Raw genomic sequence first — 24769 nt, 5'->3', positions numbered from 1 at the left:
TTTAACGTACACATAATGATAATGACATAACCAATCATAGTTGATAAAAGGTGGAAATGATGAGATACAAACGATGCTGCCTTCTTCACGTAGACAGACAGATAAATATGATACGATATGATGTGATATGATAGGCTTAGTCTTTCAGTGTAGGAGGGCAGTGATAGTCACCTGCCACTCAAACGGCTCTTCTGTCGGGAGATGATGCTGTGAATTGGCAGAATTGACTCGCTTATCTCATAATTTCCACTTTTTATGGCAGAATTATGACTCACAATTCGGACTTACCATTGGCATGTTTTTTTTCCGCGGCAGAAATGAATGAATTTGGGAATTTTTATGTGAGACATGAACACACGTCTTTCTCTTTTCTGTGTATTCTAAAGATATAAAAACAGATAAAACGGCAACACATGACACGCACCTATTTCCATTGTTATTATTATTCTTACGAACATTGTTACGCCTAAGAACTACGTTACTGGCATAGTGACACCTCGCGAGTATGTGTGTGAGGCATATTGAAACATGCATTGGGGGTAGGGGGGGTGGCAATGGACAACCTAAGCGGAACCTAATCTAATCATTGCAACACTCGCTTTTATTGCAAATGTTGATCCAAATCGGAGGAGAACGTAAACATGAAGCTAGCAGGAAGGTTGGGGGTGCTGGAGCCTATCCCAGCTGTCTTGGGGCGAGAGGCAGGGTACACCCTGGACTGGTGGCCATAGTGTAGTATGGTGAAGTATAGTGCAGTATGGTGACGTATAGTGCAGCACAGTGCAGTATGGCAAAGTATAGTGTTGTATGGTGTAGTATAGTGTCATATAGTGCAGTATGGTGTAGTATAGTGTAGTAAAGTGCAGGACAGGATAGTGTAGTATGGTGCAGTATGGTGTAGCATAGTGCAGTATGGTGAAGTATGGTGTAGCATGGTGAAGTATGGTGTAGCACAGTGCAGTATGGTTTAGCATAGTGCAGTATGGTGAAGTATAGTGCAGCACAGTGCAGTATGGTGAAGTATAGTGCAGCATAGTGAAGTATAGCGCAGTATGGTGAAGTATAGTGCAGTATGGTGAAGTATAGTGCAGCACAGTGCAGTATGGTGAAGTATAGTGCAGCACAGTGCAGTATGGTGAAGTATAGTGCAGCACAGTGCAGTATGGTGAAGTATAGTGCAGCACAGTGCAGTATGGTGAAGTATAGTGCAGCACAGTGCAGTATGGTGAAGTACAGTGCAGCACAGTGCAGTATGGTGAAGTATAGTGTAGTATGGTTAAGTATAGTGCAGCACAGTGCAGTATGGTGAAGTATAGTGCAGTATGGTGAAGTATAGTGCAGTATGGTGAAGTATAGTGCAGCATGAAGTATAGTGTAGCACAGTGCAGTATGGTGAAGTATAGTGCAGCATAGTGGAGCATAGTGCAGTATGGTGAAGTATAGTGCAGCATAGTGAAGTATAGTGGAGCATAGTGCAGTATGGTGAAGTATAGTGCAGCATGGTGAAGTATAGTGCAGCACAGTGCAGTATGGTGAAGTATAGTGCAGTATGGTGAAGTATAGTGCAGTATGGTGAAGTATAGTGCAGTATGGTGAAGTATAGTGCAGTATGGTGAAGTATAGTGCAGCACAGTGCAGTATGGTGAAGTATAGTGCAGTATGGTGAAGTATAGTGCAGTATGGTGAAGTATAGTGCAGCACAGTGCAGTATGGTGAAGTATAGCGTATTGAAGAAGCAGAGAGGAGCGTGAGTGGGAGGGTGGCGTGTGTGGGTGGTCCAAGTAGATTTCTCCCAGCACTTTAGCGATGCATGCACATCCAAGCCCGTTCCCCCACAGCCAGCATGCATAGCCCGTATTAGCCCCCACGGCCCCCATTGGCCCCCACGGCCCCCACGGCCCCCATGCATGCTGGCCAGATAACGTAGAAGAAGGCAAAGTGTGGCCATTTTCTGTCCTGTGGTTGGAAGTCGTCCTCCTTCGTTTCTCTGCTGCTTGGCTGCGTGGGTTGAGGCGGCTAACTCTCAGAATAGAACTGCAGAGCTCGTCTGTGCACAGCGAGGACGGCAACTCGCCATTTGCCTCATATCAATGAGTGATCAACTAACCCCCCCCCCCCCCCCCAGCCCCCCCGGGAGGTACATGAATGGGGATGGGGTGACGGTGGCCCGCCCGCGTGCACGGTGAACGTCGGAGTGCTTTGGGGTGCGCGTGCATGGCAACAGGTGGGAGTGTTGGCGGGTGCACGAGAAGCAGTTTGGCGTTTGATGCTGATGAGTATTTTTCCAAGCTAGTCGGGGGAAATGACTCGCATGATGCTGACAGTGCGTGGGTGGAACCTCGCCGGTGCGCGCGCGTCTGCTTCACATCATTAAAAAAAAAAAAAAAAACACCACCACCATCATCATCATCATCATCATCATCAACAACAACATGTAATCATAAAGTCCACAGAACAAAGATGGCAAAGTGACGCTGCAAACATGTTGGACCATTCAGGAGAAGAAGAAAGGTGGCGTGTCTTACCTGATGTGAGGTCGGATGCTGGACTCAACCTGTTGTTGATCCGGATCGGATCCAGATGGCGTTCAGGATGGAAAACCTTTTATTAGGATTGACAAAAGTGTCGCCGGCTTCCATCGTCCTCGTGCTCGCGGCTCTTCATAATCCACCGACACGACCAGCAGAGAGAGAGAGAGGGAGAGAGAGGGAGAGAGAGAGAGGGAGAGAGATGTAGGGGAGGGGGCGTGAGGGGAGATGGCGGGGGGGGGGGGGTCGGCGGCACCAGACGAGATGTTCTGAGATGTTCTCACACCATTCAGGAACATTCCCAACGCAGGAGGAACCCCATTCAACTCCTCACACGTGCGCTGCTGATTGATGATGATGAGGGTGATGATGATGATGATTATGATGAGATCCGTCTCCAGCCTTCCTCATCATCACTCCAGCTCCACAAGTGTGATTGGCGGGAAAGAAAGAAGCCTCGGGATGCGAGAGAGCGGGGAAAAAGGAGAGATGAAGAAGATGAGGAAGAGGAGGAGGGCTACATAGAGACATGGTTGCCATGGCAACAGTGTCATTATGTTGCTAGCAATTATGAAAGCCATGAAACCAGAAAAGGGGAGGGGGGGGGTGGAGTGAAAAGAGGAATGTTTGTCACCATGAATGATGATGAATGCATGCAAGAGTGGGACCTCCAAAGTGGAACACAAACCAAATCCTCACCTCTTATAGACAATCTTTGGCTAGCATTTTAACACCGGGTCATCTGCCAGATATACAGGATCTTTGACTACTCGGTATTACAGTATAGCTGCAATATAGCTGCTTTTACAGTAGGCCCTTAGAAAACAGCAGTGTTCCTGTCATATAGAAGATCTTTGACTAGCAGTTTTATAGTAGCATCTAAAAACAATAGTGTTCCTGTCATATAGAAGATCTTTGACTAGCAGTTTTACAGTACCATCTAAAAACAATAGTGTTCCTGTCATATAGAAGATCTTTGACTAGCAGTTTTACAGTAGCATCTAAAAACAATAGTGTTCCTGTCATATAGACGATCTTTGACTAGCAGTTTTACAGTACCATCTAAAAACAATAGTGTTCCTGTCATATAGAAGATCTTTGACTAGCAGTTTTACAGCACCATCTAAAAACAATAGTGTTCCTGTCATATAGAAGATCTTTGACTAGCAGTTTTACAGTACCATCTAAAAACAATAGTGTTCCTGTCATATAGAAGATCTTTGACTAGCAGTTTTACAGCACCATCTAAAAACAATAGTGTTCCTGTCATATAGAAGATCTTTGACGAGCAGTTTTACAGTAGCATCTAAGAACAATAGTGTTCCTGTCATATAGATGATCTTTGACTAGCAGTTTTACAGTAGCATCTAAAAACAATAGTGTTCCTGTCAAGTTGAGGATCTTTGACTAGCAGTTTTATAGTAGCATCTAAAAACAATAGTGTTCCTGTCATATAGAAGATCTTTGACTAGCAGTTTTACAGTAGCATCTAAAAACAATAGTGTTCCTGTCATATAGAAGATCTTTGACTAGCAGTTTTATAGTAGCATCTAAAAACAATAGTGTTCCTGTCATATAGAAGATCTTTGACTAGCAGTTTTACAGTAGCATTTAAAAACAATAGTGTTCCTGTCATGTTGAGGATCTTTGACTAGCAGTTTTACAGTAGCATCCAAAAACAATAATGTTCCTGTCATGTAGAAGATCTTTGACTAGCAGTTTTACAGTAGCATCTAAAAACAATAGTGTTCCTGTCATATAGACGATCTTTGACTAGCAGTTTTATAGTAGCATCTAAAAACAACAGTGTTCCTGTCAAGTTGAGGATCTTTGACTAGCGGTTTTACAATAGCATCTAAAAACAATAGTGTTCCTGTCATATAGAAGATCTTTGACTAGCAGTTTTACAGTAGCATCTAAAAACAATAGTGTTCCTGTCAAGTTGAGGATCTTTGACTAGCAGTTTTATAGTAGCATCTATAAACAATAGCGTTCCTGTCATATAGAAGATCTTTGACTAGCAGTTTTACAGCACCATCTAAAAACAAGTGTTCCTGTCATATAGAAGATCTTTGACTAGCAGTTTTACAATAGGTGCTTAAAAATAGCAAAGTGTTCCTGTCCTGTTGAGGATCTTTGGCTAGCATTTGTATAGTAGAATATAAAAACAATAGTGTTCCTTTCATATAGAAGATCTTTGACTAGTAGTTTTACTGTAGCATCTAAAAACAATAGTGTTCCGGTCATGTAGAAGATCTTTGACTAGCAGTTTTACAGTAGGTGCTTAAAAATAGCAAAGTGTTCCTGTCACGTAGAGGATCTTTGACTAGCAGTTTTACAGGAGGTGCAGCTCCACCAACATCTGACGTTCAGGAAGCTGACAAACATGGAGTACTTGTACAGCACCACTAGGTGGCTTTTTTTGGGGGGGGTTGTGTTGCTGTGTGAGCATGTGCAGCTCTATGGTTATCAGTACGTTGTATGACACTGGTGGCACCAGGACACGCTAAAGGAAAGGAAAACAAAGTACGTGTTGGAACATCCATGAAAGGACATTCATGGGCTTGGCCAGGGGCCCCTGATGTACGTATGGAAGGGTTCCCGGACCTCAGGGCCCACATAGGTCTGGATGTGTCTCAAGCCTGGGTGGTTTGAGTCTGATGGTGCTGGCTAGTACTGGCTGGAGAAGAAGAGATGAGCTCAGTGCTAATGGAGCTCAGCGGAAGCAAAAGCCATGCATCTTTGTTTTCAGGTGTGTTGTAATGATGGATGTGTATTCCCCGTGTATAGAACTGGATAATTACCTGCCATTCCCACACAGGTGGGCGAGGAGGCCGTCATTACGTGCTCTCCAGGGCGTACTTTTCATCACTGCTCTGCTGGGCTGGATGCAATTAGTGGCTCGGTCCATCCGAGGCAGAGCAGGAGATGCACCACAGACAACACTGGACAGGATATCAGACACACCTGCACATTTCTCCTGAATCAATCACAAAAAATCAGCAAAATCAATGTGGTTATTTTGAATAACAGGCAGAAAGAGAGTTCACTCTGTGCATTGCTGCCAGCACCTTTCTTCCATAGAACAACGGCATGAACAGAGTGAGCACTTTGTTACACGTACATAGATGTTCCCCATCTCCTGACTGTGTGGTCTACATGCTAACCACTCACCGTGCCAATTCGTCAGCTATTTAAAGAAATTTGGGAATAAAGTTGAAGTCATCAAATGTTTTCAACAGATGGGAATAAAGTTATATATTATATATTAGCAACACAGGGTTGTACCAACAGAATAAAGTTGGAATATTAAAGTTACTATTCTGCCTGGCTCCAAGTGACTTTTTTCACCCCAAAACTAAAGCCGTTTGGGACTCCAGCCAACCACAGTGAGAGCCATTATCCGCAAATAATTGATAATAAATGAATAAAGTTTTTGGCTAGCTAATTGAAGTGTTTAGGAGCTACTAGCAGCTCACGATCTACTGGCTGGAGAACGTAACATGCATGCGGTGGAGCTCAAAAGAAGCTGTGGAAGTGTGGCAACCTCACCTGCCGGAGGAGGAGCACCCATTGTCGGATACACTTTATCAGAGGCATCGTAGAGTGTGGTGAAGCTCAGAAAACGGGCGTGAGGGCGCCAGGTGGACGCACGGCGTGTCCGATATGAATGCGTCTTTGCTCCAACAACAATCTGGTTTGCAGACAAGCCCATATAAGGACGGACGCTCCTCTGTGACATCACAAAGAGATAGTTTGACCACGCCTTATGAAACGGAGCGTTTTGAGCCTTCCCAAACTTCTTCCAGGGCTCACTTCCAAATATGCAAAGCTCATTATCTGAAACCTTGGCATCATTTAAGACGAGAATACAACAAAAAGGTCAGCTCATCATTTTTCTTTTTATTCTGACTTTACCTTGGACAAGTCAAACGCTACGGTACAAAGTGGACAGTCTGCTTGCTTGCTTGAAAAGAGAAAAAACAAAAAAGGAACTCTGATATCTGTATTTACACTCTTGCACACACACACACACACACACACGCGCACACAGGGAGAGAAAATGTCGCCGCGGCATTAAAGTCGCTTCAGTGCACGCTTTTTATCGGCTTTCTTTTTGGCTGCCACGTTACTGCTGGAGGAGCTGCTACTGACGGTGGCGCCGTTCCCCAGAGCAGCCGGCACGGTGGGCGTGGCAGCTCCCGCTCTCTTGGCCAGGTCGCCGGCGTGCTTCTTGGGCTGGGGGCCGTCTTGGTGGTCCTGGGCGGCCGCCGAGGAACCGCCGGGCCCCGCCGACATGGCGTGAATCTCTGTGAGCAGACGAGCGCGGGCCTCGTATTCGGCGTAGTCCTCCAGGAGCAGGCGCCCCGCCTCCTCGTTGAGCGCCGACTCCGGGTTGGGATGGATGAGAAGACACTTGATGGTCTGCCAGGGGAACATTCCACCTCATTACCGATCCCGCTTTGGAAACCAAACACACACTTTACACTTTTTTTCTTTCATTTTATTTCTACAATGTGCTAAGTCACATGCAGGGAATGACCCCCGGGCCGCACCTTGGACACCCCTGCTAGACAACAACACTCTCCTACAGCGAAAAGTAAACAGCAGACCATTCTGCCAACGCCAACAATGTTTTTATGCATCTACTCCAAAAACACTAGTCAAAGATCATCTATGGCCAGGAAGTCTGCCATTTGTATGCATCTCTTCCAAAAACACTAATCAAAGATCCTCTATGGAGGAGGAACTCTGCTGTTTTTATGCATCTCTTCCAAAAACACTAGTCATAGATCCTCTATGGGAGAGGAACTCTGCTATTTTTATACATCTCTTCCAGAAACACTAGTCAAAGATCATCTATGGCCAGGAAGTCTGCCATTTGTATGCATCTCTTCCAAAAACACTAATCAAAGATCCTCTATGGAGGAGGAACTCTGCTGTTTTTATGCATCTCTTCCAAAAACACTAGTCATAGATCCTCTATGGGAGAGGAACTCTGCTATTTTTATACATCTCTTCCAGAAACACTAGTCAAAGATCATCTATGGCCAGGAAGTCTGCCATTTGTATGCATCTCTTCCAAAAACACTAATCAAAGATCCTCTATGGAGGAGGAACTCTGCTGTTTTTATGCATCGCTTCCAAAAACACTAGTCAAAGATCATCTATGGGCCAGGAAGTCTGCCGTTTTTATGCATCTCTTCCAAAAACACAAGTCAAAGATCCTCTATTGGAGAGGAACTCTGCTTTTTTAAGCATCTCTTCCAAAACCACTAGTCAAAGATCCTCTATGGGAGAGGAACTCTGCTTTTTTAAGCATCTCTTCCAAAAACACTAGTCAAAGATCCTCTATGGGCCACGAAGTCTGCTGTTTTTATGCATCTCTTCCAAAAACACTAGTCAAAGATCCTTTATGGGAGATGAACTCAGCTGTTTTTATGCATCTCTTCCAAAAACACTAGTCAAAGATCCTTTATGGGACATGAACTCAGCTGTTTTTATGCATCTCTTCCAAAAACACTAGTCAAAGATCCTCTATGGGAGAGGAACTCTGCTTTTTTAAGCATGTCTTCCAAAAACACTAGTCAAAGATCATCTATGGGAGAGGAACTCTGCTTTTTTAAGCATGTCTTCCAAAAACACTAGTCAAAGATCATCTATGGGCCAGGAAGTCTGCTGTTTTTATGCATCTTTTCCAAAAACACTTGTCAAAGATCCTTTATGGGAGATGAACTCAGCTGTTTTTATGCATCTCTTCCAAAAACACTAGTCAAAGATCATCTATGGGCTGCCATTTGTCCAGGACATACCACAATAATGCCAATCAAAGATGTTCTACGTGACAGGGGTGCTCTAGTATTTTTCAAAACCTACCACAAAATGCCTGTCAAAGATTGCATATTTGACAGGATCTTGTATTTGTGGTTTTGATGCATCTACTGCACGAGTCCTTGTCAAAGATCGTGTACAATGTAAGCGTGCGGAGTAGGATAAATGTGTACATGTTGGCAGGTCAGGTAGCAAAAGACGAAGGCTCACTCTTACCAACAAGACGTGTCTGAGGCCGAGCTCTGCCTTCCAGTCTTTCTTCAGGACGTTGACACAGATCTCGCCTTTGTGGCCGACGTTGGGGTGGAAAATCTTGGTCAGGAAGTAACCCTTTGGCGGAATGGCGGGGAAGTCCTTACCCAGGACCAGCCGCATTCGGAAAACGCCGCCAGCAAACGGAGTTCCCTCTGCCAAGCATCAACAATTCATCATATGAAGCATCCACAATCCTTATGTCAGACAGCAACACACGCCTCAACTATTCCGCCTCCAATTCCATCATTGTTATTATTATTGTTGTTATGAACACCGTTACGCCCTAGATCTACGTTACTAGCATAGTGACACCTTGCCACAGGCTAGTGACTAGCTTCAGCACACACTGGCTCCCAGTGCCTCAGGACGCTAGCAAAAGGTAACGCTACACATTGGAGCTTTTTGTAGCTAAACTTGTGCTAACCTTCTCGCAGGAAGTGGTTAGAGAAGACGGTTGCCGTTAGAGGCTACTGTGCAGCAGCTAAGAAAAAAAAAGCTAAGCTAGTCCGCTTCTTAACACACCAGACAGGAACCTGCTCTTGGTGTGGCTATGTTCACGCGCCTCTCGCCCCCCTTTAGTGTCAAAACTACCAACTTTTTCTGGTCTGACATGGAAGCACGTTGGACTGGGGTTGTGGCTTACCCGGCCCCTCGATGGCTGTGTGCAGTTCCGTAATGTCGTCATCACTGGGGTAGATCTTGATGCCCTCTGGTGGGTCTGCCACTAAAGCTGAAACCTCTTTGTAGACCAAGCGAAGAACATGAGGGGGCAGATTCTCCACATTGGAGTTCTGACGTGGGGGACAGAGGACAAGTTCACAGACGGTTTTCAAGACATTAAGCCAAAAAGTTGTCCTTTCAGGATGATTATGTTTGACTTTTAAGAGAAAAGTGTTGCAATTTAAAAAAATAAAAACTTTTCAAATTAGCATGTTTCGGAGCGTGTGCCCGAATACAGTGCACCTTGCAACACAGCTTCTTCTCACAGTAGTGATGTGCTAGTAGTAATGTCATTAGGACAACCCAATACATTCCGGCCTTATTAGCTCCGGGTGTGCACAAACTACACTTCAATCGAAATTGTACATCTCGAATTAAAATTTTAACTTTTTGCATGAAATAGGGTGATTTTTGTCATTTTTAAATGACACAATTATAGCTCTCAAAATAAAGAATTAATGAAAAGTTTCCATTGCTTTCTCTGTGAAACCACTAAATTGAAAACAAATACAGGCAAATCGAGCAAAAGCGAATCATGACATTCAGTTTGTGTTAATACAAAAGTATTTGGTAGTACATCTTCAATGCATTGAAGTAAGTGATCGTTTTAGCAGCAACAGCGACGACGGTGGTAATAGTTATTTTTGAGTTGAATACTTCATCGCACACAAATGGCTGCAATGTTAGAAGCTCGCTTTTAAAATGCACAAAGATTGTTTGTTTTCCCCCAAAAAATACAAACTAAGTAAGAAAAGTCAAGTACAGTAATAATAGATTGGGGTTTTAATTTGACGTCACTTAAGGTCGCGCTAGCTCTATTCAAATCAGTAGCCGAAGCTATTTTTTCTGATCAATATCAACACTTAACTAAATAACTACATTACAATTACATCATTTATGATCGTTAATTGACAACAATGAGGCAAAAAAACCGACGCTTGGCGACGGCTAAACACAGAAACAAGCTAATCGCCTGACTAGCTAGCAACCGATGACATCCGTCTTACCATCTTCAGAACGTCTTCTTCTCGGGAAGTGGGTTTTAGATTATGCGATGAAATTTGTCGTTTATGTGTGGTTAAAATAGATGTGTACGGATAAATATATCTTTGGAGGGAACTTCCTCAGCTCTTTTCTTCTCTTTTCCTTGACACAGGAACAAAAATATGTTGTTCGGTCAACCCACCATTAGGGTCCAATCGGCTCATTGTGAACGTAATGCGTCGTTTGAATTTAGCCAATCACGATAGAAGCTTACGTTACGTCATCAACTGGAGCCCAAACAGCCACTCGGCTCGGTTTATTTTGCCTTATGGGTACTAGCGCTTCTCGGCTATTGGTCAGTTTGAAAAAGTGGTGTCCACGAATAAGCCTGGGCAAAAAAAAATCTAAGTAAACAAATAACAATTAAAAAAATAACTTGTATACAAAACACAAATAAAAGATCGTAAGGGAGAAAATATCGTGACTATACAATGCATTATACATTTATGCCAAAAAGTAAACAGTACAAGAAAGTTAATCAATGAAAAACTGTGTTAACTCGTTCCTATTTTTTTTTTATTTAATTGACTTTACAGGATTCAATTTCCCCATTAAAAATACTCAACGACTTCAAACCACTATCACCTTTAAGCACTAGAGGACGCTCCAAGACAGCATCCAAATCTGTCGAAAGCGCAACTCACCAAAATGATAACGCGCGTAACCGTTCCTATAATATTATTAAAGTTACTAGTTGATTGCTTTGCGTTTTTCAAGAAAAATAGTCAGTAAATATACAATAAGGCAACATTTTTTTTCGGTGTCCGTTTGAATTGTTTCCAAATAGGCAAAACAACAACAACAAAAGAGCACTTCCGGTTTCTGGATGTAGCTGTCATGCTCATCACCCTTGTTTTGGACGACAATCGCTGCATCAGCAGCCCGTATGTTGCTCTCAAATAACAAATAAGGGCAACGCAAGCCATTAATCGCCCGCCGTTTCTCGAGAGTGATCGGTGAAGCGGTTCCAGACGTTGTTATTGCTAGCTAGCGAATCGTAGTCGCGGTTTTTTTTATTTTTTTAGCTCTAGCCAGCTAGCTCTAGCTAAGCTATGCGCTGATGTTTGTCTCGCAAACAGCGCAGTTGACTTCCGTGTGAGCTGCTGCTTTGACGCAAACTTTAGGATGAGCGACGGAGAGGCGGTATTCCATGAGAAGCAACGCTTGGAGTTGTGCGCCATCCACACACTCAACAACGTGCTGCAGGAGCGGGTGTTCACCAAGGAGACGGCGGATGACATCTGCAAACGGTAGGGGCGACACACGTCATAGCAACACACCATACACAACACTTTGACGGTCGCTGGGTGTACAGGATGTACAATATTGGTTCTACATACATGAGCTCTGTAAACACTTTGTTTGGCAGACCAACTCAATGCTATTTTCCAAATGGTTCCACAGTCCGGATTTGGCCCCCGGGCCTTACTTTGGCACCTGTGACTAATGAGGATTTTTTGGTGCATTGCTTTCAACACCTTTGTTCCATAGAACAACGGCATGAACGGAGTGAGCCTTTCTGTGTCATATTTTCACTGTGCTTTTCTTAAAAATAATGTTAGAATCCCATTGCGTCTCATTCTTGTAGACCCAATCTCGTGCATCGTCTTGTGACGCCCCTATTCGCTAGAACAGCACAAAGCGCCCCAAAGTACCTGCACTGTTCTCATTGAGCTCATGCATAACGAATCCATAATTACACTGGTGCCTTGGTTAAAGTCCGACTCAAACCAAAACAGACTCTTAACCAAAGCACATTTTATAGTCTAGTTTTACATGCAGAAAATGAATGACAAATAAACTAACCTGGCGATTTAATGCCCTAGTACATACAATGTCAACGTGCGTCACATGACCATGGTAAACATCCTCCTCTTGTCTTCCTCTCCTGTAGGCTGGCTCCTCAGTGTTTGGTGAACCCTCACAGGTCCATGCTGGGCACCGGCAACTATGACGTCAACGTCATCATGGCCGCCCTACACAGCAGGGAGCTGGCGGCCGTGTGGTGGGACAAACGCAGGTAGGAGGCCACCATAGTGGGACCTCTGGGCTAAAACATTATCTTTGACATTAAAAAAGAGCACAACGCTCCTGTCACGTAGACAATCTTTGGCTAGTGTATTTATGCGGTGGATAGTTAAAAACGGCAGGATGCTCCTGTCACGTAGACAATCTTTGGCTAGTATATTTATGCGGTGGATAGTTAAAAACGTCAGGATGCTCCTGTCACGTAGACGATCTTTGGCTAGTGTATTTATGCGGTGGATAGTTAAAAACGTCATGATGCTCCTGTCACGTAGACAATCTTTGGCTAGTGTATTTATGCGGTGGATAGTTAAAAACGACATGATGCTCCTGTCACGTAGACAATCTTTGGCTAGTGTATTTATGCGGTGGATAGTTAAAAACGGCAGGATGCTCCTGTCACGTAGACAATCTTTGGCTAGTGTATTCATGCGGTGGATAGTTAAAAACGGCAGGATGCTCCTGTCACGTAGACGATCTTTGGCTAGTGTATTCATGCGGTGGATAGTTAAAAACGGCAGGATGCTCCTGTCACGTAGACGATCTTTGGCTAGTTAAAAACGGCAGGATGCTCATGTCACGTAGACAATCTTTGACTAGTGTATTTATGCGGTGGATAGTTAAAAACGGCAGGATGCTAATGTCACGTAGACAATCTTTGACTAGTGTATTTATGCGGTGGATAGTTAAAAACGGCAGGATGCTCCTGTCACGTAGACAATCTTTGGCTAGTGTATTTATGCGGTGGATAGTTAAAAACGTCAGGATGCTCCTGTCACGTAGACAATCTTTGGCTAGTGTATTTATGCGGTGGATAGTTAAAAACGTCATGATGCTCCTGTCACGTAGACAATCTTTGGCTAGTGTATTTATGCGGTGGATAGTTAAAAACGACAGGATGCTCCTGTCTCGTAGACAATCTTTGACTAGTGTATTCATGCGGTGGATAGTTAAAAACGGCAGGATGCTCCTGTCACGTAGACAATCTTTGGCTAGTGTATTCATGCGGTGGATAGTTAAAAACGTCAGGATGCTCCTGTCACGTAGACAATCTTTGGCTAGTGTATTTATGCGGTGGATAGTTAAAAACGTCATGATGCTCCTGTCACGTAGACAATCTTTGGCTAGTGTATTTATGCGGTGGATAGTTAAAAACGACAGGATGCTCCTGTCACGTAGACAATCTTTGGCTAGTGTGTTCATGCGGTGGATAGTTAAAAACGGCAGGATGCTCCTGTCACATAGACGATCTTTGGCTAGTGTATTTATGCGGTGGATAGTTAAAAACGGCAGGATGCTCCTGTCACATAGACGATCTTTGGCTAGTGTATTTATGCGGTGGATAGTTAAAAACGGCAGGATGCTCCTGTCACGTAGACGATCTTTGGCTAGTGTATTTATGCGGTGGATAGTTGAAAACGTCAGGATGCTTCTGTCACGTAGACAATCTTTGACTAGTGTATTCATGTGGTGGATAGTTAAAAACGTCAGGATGCTCCTGTCACGTAGACAATCTTTGGCTAGTGTATTCATGCGGTGGATAGTTAAAAACAGCAGGATGCTCCTGTCACGTAGAGGATCTTTGACTGGCGTATTTTTGACCTCCAGGGCGGTTGAGAGCATTTGCATCTCCAAGGTCCAGGGCTTCATCCTGAACGTTCCTTCTCGCGTCTCGCTGGGCATCGTGTCGCTGCCTCTGCGGCGGCGGCACTGGCTGGCCGTCCGCCAAGTCAACGGGCAGTACTACAACCTGGACTCCAAGCTGAAGAACCCCGTGTGCCTCGGTGGGGAAGCGGAACTACGGTAAGCTGGGGGCCACGGGAATGTCACACGGGGTCACATGACGCCAACTTCCTCCCGCCGTCTCCCTCAGCGCTTTCCTCAGCGAGCAGCTCTCTCAGGACGTGGCCGAGATGCTCCTGGTGGTGCGGCGGGACGTGGAAGAGGACGGCTCCTGGCTGAAGCCCACCCCCCCCCCACCAGTAACGGAGCAAACGGTACGGCGTGAAAGAAACGGCAAAAACAATCTAAAGTCTTCAGGGAGCACAAAGTGACATGAACGCGTCGCCGAAGTCCAAAGAGAAGAGAAGACGGGATGGTCGCCGCCTTGGGAGGGGTTAGGAATCCTCACCACCAGATGTGCACAATCCTTCCCTGTTTCTACACTACCTGCTAACCTTCTATGCACCACACTTGTATGTGCTAACACTGGCTGCACGCGTGTGCGATGGTTGGATTATCACAGTCTTTGCACGTTTAAACTGATTTCCTGGACGCGTTTCACCACATTAGGGCCAACTGTGAGTCATGGATTGTTTTGTTTTCATCCAAAAAGAGTGCAGTACTCGGCAGCGACCAACGGAGGCGCTGTCGGTGCTGGCTCAACCAGTTTGCGGCACTAGAAATGGAAACAGGAGTTCAGAACGTTTTTTAAAAAAGATAAATTTGAAGGAAAAATGGTTAGGAAATGTAGACTTTCTATTTGTGGAACCATGCCACGGAATGTGAAAGATAAATAGTACATTTGAAATATATTATTATTATTATTATATATTATTATATAATTATTATTATGAATAATATAATAATAATAATAGTGGATTGGTAGATGTTTGCACCAAAGAGAATCTAATTGACCCCATGTCTAATCACTTCAAAATACTTCTAAATACTTGATAATACAGGTCAATACTCCACCATTACTACTTTTTTTTTTTTAAATAAAATTTAAGGAAAAATGTTTAGGAAATGTAGACGTTCTCTTTGTGAAACCTTGAAATGCAATGTGAAAGAATAAATAGTACATTTGCAATATAATAATAATTATTAATATATATAATAATAGTGGATTGGTGGATGTTTGCACCAAAGAGAATCGAATTGACCCCGAGTCTAATCACTTCTAAATACTTGATAATACAGGTCAATACTCCACCATTACTACTTTTATTGCAAATATTGATCCAAAATTTGGTTTGGAAAGGTAGGATTGAGCGGTGTATCAGTTCCTCATCAAGCAGGGCTGTACTGTAATGTGATATATATATACATACACATGTATTGGCTAAGAGACTGTGCCCGCCGTACCTCCATCTCATCATTGCAAACAAATCAAGTTGGCTATTTTGGGGGACCTACCAACATGTTGCAGTGCATTCTGACCACAGCCCGTAGAGGGCGCCACCAATGCGAGCACTTGTGGTTGAAATGCTAAGGAAACATGCAAAGACTGTGATTGGACGGTCGGGCGCGTACTGTTGTGTCTGCTAGGGATGGGCATTCATCATGGGCATTGGGGTGCACTACTCGCTACAGCCAGCGGAGGCGCTGTTGCACGTAGTTGACTGAGCTCCAGCCATGCAGTGTTACTCTAAGTAAAACACTGTCATGGAAACAGGAGCTCAGAACATGAATGGTCGGTGGATGAAATGAAGTCGGATGCCCGTCCCTATCCATCTATGCATATCCAAGAACTTGTGATTTATGTGAAAGATGTTTATATTAAACATTTTCTTCAGTTTGAGATGGAGTGACTGTCAAACACGCTGAGGTTATGACTTCTTTTTTTATTCATATTAGACTCTGGAGTGTAAAAGGATGCCATTGAAAAGGAGCATTGAGAGTACAAACTCAGTGAACAAGGTGAGCTGGGAAGGATGGGGAGGGATTCAATGAAATCCAACATATACACAAAAACATTGCAAAGCCAATGCTATACACGTACATTGGTTCTTTTGTCATTATTGCTAGTTACGGTAAGGCCAGGGCCGCACCGTTAGCAAGTCGTATTGCTATGTACCTGCCTTTGCATGGGAGATAGTCCTCCTTTTGGGTTCTCTATTGGATCAGTACCAGTGCTTTTGCATCCATAGTTGGCTTCCACGTGTTGGCACGCTAAAAACTGTCTTGGAGTCGAAGACTACCCGAGACAACCACAACTCAACACTCTTAGATTCAGGACTGGACTGTTTGGGTTGTCTTAGGTGGTCTTTTGACTGGAAGACTGTTGAGTTGTGGTTGTCTCGGGTAGTCTTGGACTCTCACACTGTTGAGTTGTCTTAGAGTCCAAGACTTGGTAGTCTTGGTAGTAGAAGTCAGGTAGTCTTGGACTCTCACACAGTTGTCTTAGAGTCCAAGACCACAACTCAACTTAGTTGTCTAGGGTAGTCTTAGACTGTCGAGTTGTCTTAGGGTCCACAAGACTACCAAAAAGACTACCTAAGACAACCTACAACAGCCCAGTCTTCAATCATAGACTGTTGAGTTGTCTTAGAGTCTAAGTCTACCCTAGACAACCACAACTCGACCGGAAGACTGTTGAGCTGTGGTTGTCTCGGGTAGTCTTGGACTCTCGGACTGTTGAGTTGTCTTAGAGTCCAAGACCACAACTCAACTTAGTTGTCTAGGGTAGTCTTGGACTGTCGAGTTGTCTTAGGGTCCACAAGACTACCAAAAAGACTACCTAAGACAACCTACAACAGCCCAGTCTTCAATCATAGACTGTTGAGTTGTCTTAGAGTCTAAGTCTACCCTAGACAACCACAACTCAACACTCTTCAGATTCAGGACTGGACTGTTTGGGTTGTCTTAGGTAGTCTTTTGACCGGAAGACTGTTGAGTTGTGGTTGTCTCGGGTAGTCTTGGACTCTCAGACTTGAGTTGTCTTAGAGTCCAAGACCTACCCAAGACAACTCAACAGTCTTAGTTGTCTAGTGTAGTCTTAGACTGTTGAGTTGTCTTAGAGTGTAAGACTACCGTTGACAATTAAGACTGGTGAGTTGACACAACTACCCTAGACAACTGGTCTAAAGACTTCCTAAGACAACCCAAACAGTCCAGTCTCCCCAACTCAACTGTAGGACTGTTGAGTTGGGGTTCTCTCGGGTAGTCTTTTGACTGTCTTAGAGTACAAGACAACCCCAGACTCTAAGACAAATCAACAGTCTTAGGGTCTAAGACGACATAATAAACCCAAACTGTCCAGTCTTAGAGTCTCAGACTACCCAGAGAGTCCGGTCTGAAAAGTATAAGACTACCCAAGCACAGTCTGGTTGCTATGGAGTCAATGCCCCGAGAACATATGACTTCCATGTCTTCTCTTATTGGTCGGCGGGGGGGCAACACAGAGTAAACAGGAGGGATTTCTGTCTATTTTAGCATTTTTGCTAAGTTAAAAATCACCAAATGAAGACTAGCAGCTAAAAGATGATGCTATTTAATTGTCAGCCATTGGGGCCCTCCGCATCCTTTTACTGCACTGACAAACGTTTTTGTAATTTATTTTTATTTCCGTTTTTACAGAAGGAACCTTGGTTAGCGTCATTAACTCTGACCGAAACGACTTGAAACGTTGAAGTTTAGTTTGACCTGCATTGAAGACAGGAGTGGAAACAGGAAGGAGGTGGTCGGTGATCCCGCTACCAATCACGTCCAAGTAAACTTAAATGTTGATTTATTCTTCCATTCATCATTTCGATGCATTTCACATTGTTTATGCATGGAATACTATCTTCATAATAACGTGTGTTGGTGTTCATGGTTTAGAGTCAACCACCGAGGACATCAGACAGGCGACTCCCTAATAAATGCTAACACATTTGGTGATGAAAATACACTGATAAATACATGTATGATAATGATAATAAATGTAAAATAAAAAGACATTAAATTTCATTAAAAACCAAATAATAATACTTTAAAAATACACAAATGGTGTAGATAAAATACATGAAGAAATGAGTTCAACTCAATTTTCTACGTTAAACTAAAAACACGCCAACCAGATCGTACGCTAATCAGGGTGTATGCTAACCAGGGCGTACACTAACCAGGGTGCATGCTAACCACAGCAAACACTAACCAAGGTTCCGCTGCATGTCATTAAGGCAACTTTTTTACAGTGTCGTGCATGAATGTTCCTTTTTTAAGGTTGAACTGAACATAACGCATTTGTAAATAAAGTTGATGTGAGAATCAGCGCCATTGTTTAGAGAGATTTACTTCAACGCCATGTTATTGTCGCCGCCTACATTTTACCTGCGGGCGGTACCATACATGAAGTACTCTTGCGTCACACTCCATTACCCAGCAAGCATTGCAACACTAGCACAACAATACACAGCTGCACACGGTGACCCGCACAGAAAGCTTTCTAGATCTTCCAGATTCTGAACCTCTTTCCGCAGTTTTCCATGGCGTCTGTTTAATTTATTCTTCCAGGTACGCCCACCCCGCTGTGATTGGTTACACTCCAAAGGACTTCCGGGTACGTAGCCCCGCCTTTATTAATTGATTTCAATGCATGAAACGCTATAATTTGTTGTGGCTGTTGTTTTTGCCGGGCGTGAAGACATAAAAATGCATAGGCTAAAAAGTATAAATAAAGAAAAACACTTTATATTCAATATAGTTTTACATTTTCATTAGGACAATACATCACTGTAAACGGTTAACAGTTTCAGGAGGTGATGGATGTCTGGTTTTCTTTTGAAAACAAAGTCAGTCTTTCATGTGCACTTTTCACTGAAAAAATAAACTGAACTTTGAACTCGTTCCAAAATGGTGAACTATTTATATTTATACTTTGAAGTAGTGCCTGACAACTATTAACTTGCACAACACAGTTTAATACTCACATTTTGAGGAGGGGGAATGAAACGACCGCAATGTTTGTTTCACTTCCGTCATTAATGTGCACATGCGTAGTAATACGGAAACGACAAGTGAAGGGGGTATAGTATAATGATATCATAATAGATTATGGATGTTGATGTACTTCTAAGTACGTGAATTAAGACAAAACTGCAATTTCTACTTTAAATCGAAGGGGGGGAAAAAAACAAGAATTCGTTTTTATGAGACCTTTGGCTAGAAAATGATCGTCCGACGCTAGGTGAAGATACTTCCCGTTTACGTTCCCGCGCCCACCACCGACCAATAAGAGAAGCAAACGGAGTCACGTGGTTCGTGAGTCATTCAGGTACGCCTGGAATGTTGTGTGAAAGCACAAGGATGGAGAAACATACTACAAAGCGCCGCTAAACACGCTCTGGTAGCACTCAGTTAGGATTTTCTTTTTTTTAAAGAGAAATTATTATTATTCAGATATAGACAGTGAGATATACATAATACCCTAAGGGAATACACACAAACCACCTATAAAAAGTAATCATAAAAAATCATATATACCAAGTGGGGGAACTGCATAACAATTGACAGAAAAAAATGTGCTTTGTTGCTACGTGCCAGTGTGTTTTCTACAACAATTTCATATTTATAATATATATATTTATATGTATATATAAAAGTTTGAAATAAAAATGGTGATACATTGAAGAATATAAAACTACAATAGCATTCTCCACTTGCCTCAGCACTGTTCACAGTTTACACAAACAAGGGGAGGGTTTGCTTTCAAACATCCACAGTCCTTCTGGAACCCGCTTTTTTTGACATATAAGTGCTTCTAATCGTCATTTTTAATAACAATAATACTCAAGTGACGCACACTAAAGCATTCTTTTTCTCCTCCATCTCTTTCCTCGCTGGCTTTCAAAGTGTCCATTCATATGAAAACTAAACATATCTTTTCTTCTATACATTTCCCTAAGAAAAAGAAAGAAAACCAATAGTTATCAACGTGAATAGAGGTTCCTGGAATGGGCGGGATTGGGGTGTGATTGGCTTCCCCCGTAACCAGTCAGCATGCTGGGAGAGTACTGCACGGGAAGAAGAGAGAAGAAGACAAAGGTGTCAGGCCAAGATCACCATTTGATGATATCCTCTCATGCCAAGTCATCATCTGGAGCAGTCAGTGTACAGCTTGCGTGCTTTCACTAGCCAATCGGGGTGGTAAATGGTCGTTGGCGTGCAGCGTCATGGTCTGCCCTCGCATGAATGCTGCTGACAGCTGCGGTTCATTGAGTGGAAACGCGAATCCCTCAACACCTGACGCCTTTTTAGCTTCAGGCTTTTAGGGTCACCTCATACCGGTCCACAAATATGCATATGTAAGCACATTTGACATGAATCAAAGTATTGTTAGTATTGTACACTGGCCATCAGGTGTCAGTCATGTTACTGAGACACACAAGCACCAGACTGGGTGGTCAGAACTGGCTTTTATTGCTGCACAATCATCCTGACTCGGGATACTGTCGCAGCCCTAACCCACGCCAAGCTAACACTCAAACACAAATTTGTAAACACAAATTTACAGCAGAGTACAAGTCTTATTTTCTCTTATTATGTCTACTATATTGGGTTATAGGAGTGTAAAAGTGACTATAGCGATGTTATTTTATGTCTAGATGGCTCTAATGTTTAAAAGTGTATTGAGAAGGTGGTAAACAGGTTATCTATGTCTTATCTGTCTTATTATGTCTACTATATTGGGTAATAGGAGTGTAAAGGTGACTATAGGGATGTTATTTTATGCCTAGATGGCTCTAATCATGTTTAAAAGTGTATTGAGAAGGTGGTAAACAGGTTATCTATGTCTTATCTGTCTTATTTTTGTCTTATTATGTCTACTATATTGGGTAATAGGAGTGTAAAGGTGACTATAGGGATGTTATTTTATGTCTAGATGTCTCTAATCTTGTTTAAAAGTGTATTGAGAAGGTGGTAAACAGGTTATCTATGTCTTATCTGTCTTATTTTTGTCTTATTATGTCTACTATATTGGGTAATAGGAGTGTAAAGGTGACTATAGGGATGTTATTTTATGTCTAGATGGCTCTAATCATGTTTAAAAGTGTATTGAAAAAGTGGTAAACAGGTTATCTATGTCTTATCTGTCTTATTTTTGTCTTATTATGTCTACTATATTGGGTAATAGGAGTGTAAAGGTGACTATAGGGATGTTATTTTATGTCTAGATGGCTCTAATCATGTTTGAAAGTGTATTGAGAAGGTGGTAAACAGGTTATCATTGTCTTATCTGTCTTATTTTTGTCTTATTATGTCTACTATATTGGGTAATAGGAGTGTAAAGGTGACTATAGGGATGTTAATTTATGTCTAGATGTCTCTAATCTTGTTTAAAAGTGTATTGAGAAGGTGGTAAACAGGTTATCTATGTCTTATCTGTCTTATTTTTGTCTTATTATGTCTACTATATTGGGTAATAGGAGTGTAAAGGTGACTATAGGGATGTTAATTTATGTCTAGATGTCTCTAATCTTGTTTAAAAGTGTATTGAGAAGGTGGTAAACAGGTTATCTATGTCTTATCTGTCTTATTTTTGTCTTATTATGTCTACTATATTGGGTAATAGGAGTGTAAAGGTGACTATAGGGATGTTATTTTATGCCTAGATGTCTCTAATCTTGTTTAAAAGTGTATTGAGAAGGTGGTAAACAGGTTATCTATGTCTTATCTGTCTTATTTTCGTCTTATTATGTCTACTATATTGGGTAATAGGAGTGTAAAGGGGACTATAGGGATGTTATTTTATGTCTAGATGGCTCTAATCATGTTTAAAAGTGTATTGAGACGGTGGTAAACAGGTTAACTATGTCTTATCTGTCTTATTTTCTCTTATTGTGTCTACTATATTGGGCAATAGGAGTGTAAAGGTGGCTATAGGGGTGTTATTCCATGACTAGAGGGCTCTAGGGCTCTCTCAGAAGGTGATGAACAGATTTTCCATGCCATGAGTACAAAAATGTTCCATTTCACAGTAAGCAATGCTCACTAGTGTAAACTGCCTTACCACAGTCGTGTGTGGAGCCAGTGCTATGCAAGCTACACACTGACTGCTTTAATGTGTATCTACGTACTGTCAGAAAATGGCAGCCGAAAATGCTGCAAAACAAGTATAAGAAATTACTTGAAGTCAGCACATGAATGAGTTAAGTGTATTTGAACGTGTGATTCTTTCATTTTCTACCCATTAGGAGGAGTGCCCACTACTGGTTATGGAATGATAATATGGCTGTGATGGCGTCACAAGTACAAAGGAACTCACAGAGGGGGGTGGGGACTGCCTGTCAGTCAAGGGGAGGCTCTCATAGCCAGGGTTGCCATTGGAGGAAACGTTTGGAGTCCTGCGTAGAGATAGAGAGAGACAGAAGGAGGGGAAAGAGGAGGGATGGAGGATGAAGAAGGGTGAGACACATGGAGACATGGTGACGGTGGTGAAGGAGTCCAGGACAGGTAAAAAAGGGAAGGAGGAGAATAAGCGATTAGAGATAAAGCAGTCTCTCAGGGCCACTCCATACTGAAGGTGTACGCCGTCTGCATGCATTTAAGCATAACTGACCCCACTAAGCTTTGAAAGCACGCCCCACTTACGCCCACTTGTCTTAGGGCCACTCTATTAGGCACACCTGCACAAGCCAATGACATCCCATGCCAGAGATAAACACAGTACAAGTCAGAGACAAACTGTTCACCGCCCCTAACTGCAGTTTTGGAGGATTGGAGCCTGCCGGACATGAAATAACACCCCTATAGTCACCTTTACACTCCTATTACTCAATATGGTAGACATAAGAAAAAATAAGTCATAAAAAACGGTTCACCACCTTCTAAATACAGCTTTTGACATAATTAGAGCCCTCTATACATGAAATAACACCCCTATAATCACATTTATACTCCTGTTACCCAATATAGTAGACATAAGAGAAAATAAGACATCAAAAACCTGCTTACCACCTTCTAAATGCACTAAATGTTATCATATTAGAGCCCTCCAGACATGCGATAACACCCCTATAGTCAGTTTTACACCCCTAATACCCAATATAGTGGACATAATAAGAGAAAATAAGACATAAAAAATGTTTGCCACCTTCTAAATAAACTACTTGACATCATTAGAGCCCACTAGATCAGAAATAACACCCCTATAGTCACCTTTACACTCCTATTACCCAATAAAGTAGACATAATAAGAGAAAATAAGACATAAAAAACCTGTTTGCCACCTTCTAAATAAACTACTTGACATCATTAGAGCCCACTAGATCCGAAATAACACCCCTACAGTCACCTTTACAGTCCTATTACCCAATATAGTAGACATAATAAGAGAAAATAAGACGTAAAAAAACCTGTTTGCCACCTTCTAAATAAACTACTTGACATCATTAGAGCCCACTAGATCTGAAATAACACCCCTATAGTCACCTTTACACTCCTATTACCCAATATAGTAGACATAATAAGAGAAAATAAGACATAAAAAACCTGTTTGCCACCTTCTAAATAAACTACTTGACATCATTAGAGCCCACTAGATCCGAAATAACACCCCTATAGTCACCTTTACACTCCTATTACCCAATATAGTAGACATAATAAGAGAAAATAAGACGTAAAAAAACCTGTTTGCCACCTTCTAAATAAACTACTTGACATAATTAGAGCCCTCTAGATCCAAAATAACATCCCTATAGTCACCTTTACACTCCTATTACCCAATATAGTAGACCTAATAAGAGAAAATAAGACATAAAAAACTTGTTTAGCACCTTCCAAATACATATTTTGACATAATTAGAGCCCTCTAATTATTATAATTTGATATAAAAAGATAAAAAATAAATATGATTGTGGCTGTTCTCATTGGATGGCACAGCTGTACCTAATGTTGTGGCCTGTGGGTACGATGCTTCCTATCAGGCTTGCAAACGTCAGCGGAACCACAGCAAAGATGTCAGACGTGAGAAAAGAGGAAGAGAAGGTGATGGAAAGTGATGCGGAGGAGACGGAGGAGGGAGGCAGGGAGGGAAGGAGGGAAATATTTGAACGAGAGCAGCCTGCCTCGTTAATCCACGCCACAATAAGCATGGCGGTGGTCTTACTACGTTCCCGGACAGGACATTTGTGTGCAAAAAAAGGGGCCTGCGTGGTCTGTCCTGGGACACTCAGACAGACGGGATGGACAGACAGACAGACAGACAGACAGACAGACAGGCCTCTGTACTTCCCTCTGTCTACACTGTCGTCCATGTCAACCTGTCTGTGTGTCTGTCTGGGGATATGTCAGCTAATATGCTAACGCTAGGCAACACTGACTGGCTGTCCTTTGCTCATCACTAGCTCACCCTCCGTCGACATCACCACTACATGTCCTCAACGTCATTACAGCGGGTACGCCTACATCAGGGGTGTCCAACGTGCAGCCCCGAGGCCACTTTTGCCCGGTAGCTGCTTTTTTTTGGCCTGCAGCACATTCGAAAATAGCATTGAACAAAACAAGAAATCAAAAACGGAATAGCAAGCAGTCATTTTTTTAAAGTTATAATATGATGCAAAACAAAGTAAACAATGAATAAACTTGTTGTTTTTGCTAAATTAGGTTGATAAGTCAAAACTATAAAGTAAAGCAATAATATTACCAGAAAAACATTTAC

The 24769-nt window shown here is 42.5% G+C and overlaps 3 protein-coding genes across 7 annotated transcripts in view; 1 reads left to right on the top strand and 2 right to left on the bottom strand.

The window, feature by feature from the left end:
* Positions 1-6411: 6411 nt before the first annotated feature.
* Positions 6412-10733, bottom strand: ube2s (ubiquitin-conjugating enzyme E2S). Its single transcript, XM_058056289.2, has 4 exons — positions 10343-10733; positions 9259-9406; positions 8577-8767; positions 6412-6953 (listed from the first exon to the last, which is right to left on the bottom strand). The coding sequence occupies exons 1-4, from the start codon at positions 10343-10345 to the stop codon at positions 6606-6608; spliced, it is 690 nt and encodes a 229-aa protein (XP_057912272.1). The 5' UTR covers positions 10346-10733; the 3' UTR covers positions 6412-6605.
* Positions 10734-11031: 298 nt separating this feature from the next.
* On the top strand, positions 11032-15765 carry josd2 (Josephin domain containing 2). Its single transcript, XM_058056283.2, has 4 exons — positions 11032-11629; positions 12274-12399; positions 14013-14207; positions 14278-15765. Exons 1-4 carry the CDS (start codon positions 11505-11507, stop codon positions 14456-14458), a joined length of 627 nt encoding a protein of 208 aa, XP_057912266.2. The 5' UTR covers positions 11032-11504; the 3' UTR covers positions 14459-15765.
* Positions 15766-15955: 190 nt separating this feature from the next.
* Positions 15956-24769, bottom strand: part of ttyh1 (tweety family member 1) — a 29376-nt gene continuing 20562 nt past the window's right edge. For 2 of the 5 annotated variants that reach the window (XM_058056272.2, XM_058056276.2), the window contains exons 14-15: positions 22375-22453; positions 15956-20122 (exon numbers count right to left, since the gene is read on the bottom strand). In XM_058056272.2, the coding sequence (XP_057912255.2) occupies positions 20039-20122; positions 22375-22453 (163 nt within the window). In that variant the 3' untranslated portion in view covers positions 15956-20038. Of the gene's footprint in view, positions 20123-22374; positions 22454-23997; positions 24037-24769 lie in introns of all 5 variants that reach the window. The other 3 variants (XM_058056273.2, XM_058056274.2, XM_078799020.1) reach the window with 2 other exon arrangements.

This window comes from Doryrhamphus excisus, linkage group LG19, assembly GCF_037039965.1.
Source record: "Doryrhamphus excisus strain RoL-2023G ecotype Guam linkage group LG19, RoL_Dexc_Guam_v1.1, whole genome shotgun sequence".
NCBI lineage: Eukaryota > Metazoa > Chordata > Actinopteri > Syngnathiformes > Syngnathidae > Doryrhamphus > Doryrhamphus excisus.
Note: the sequence above shows the minus strand (reverse complement) of the source record. Positions and strands in the feature narration are given on the sequence as shown.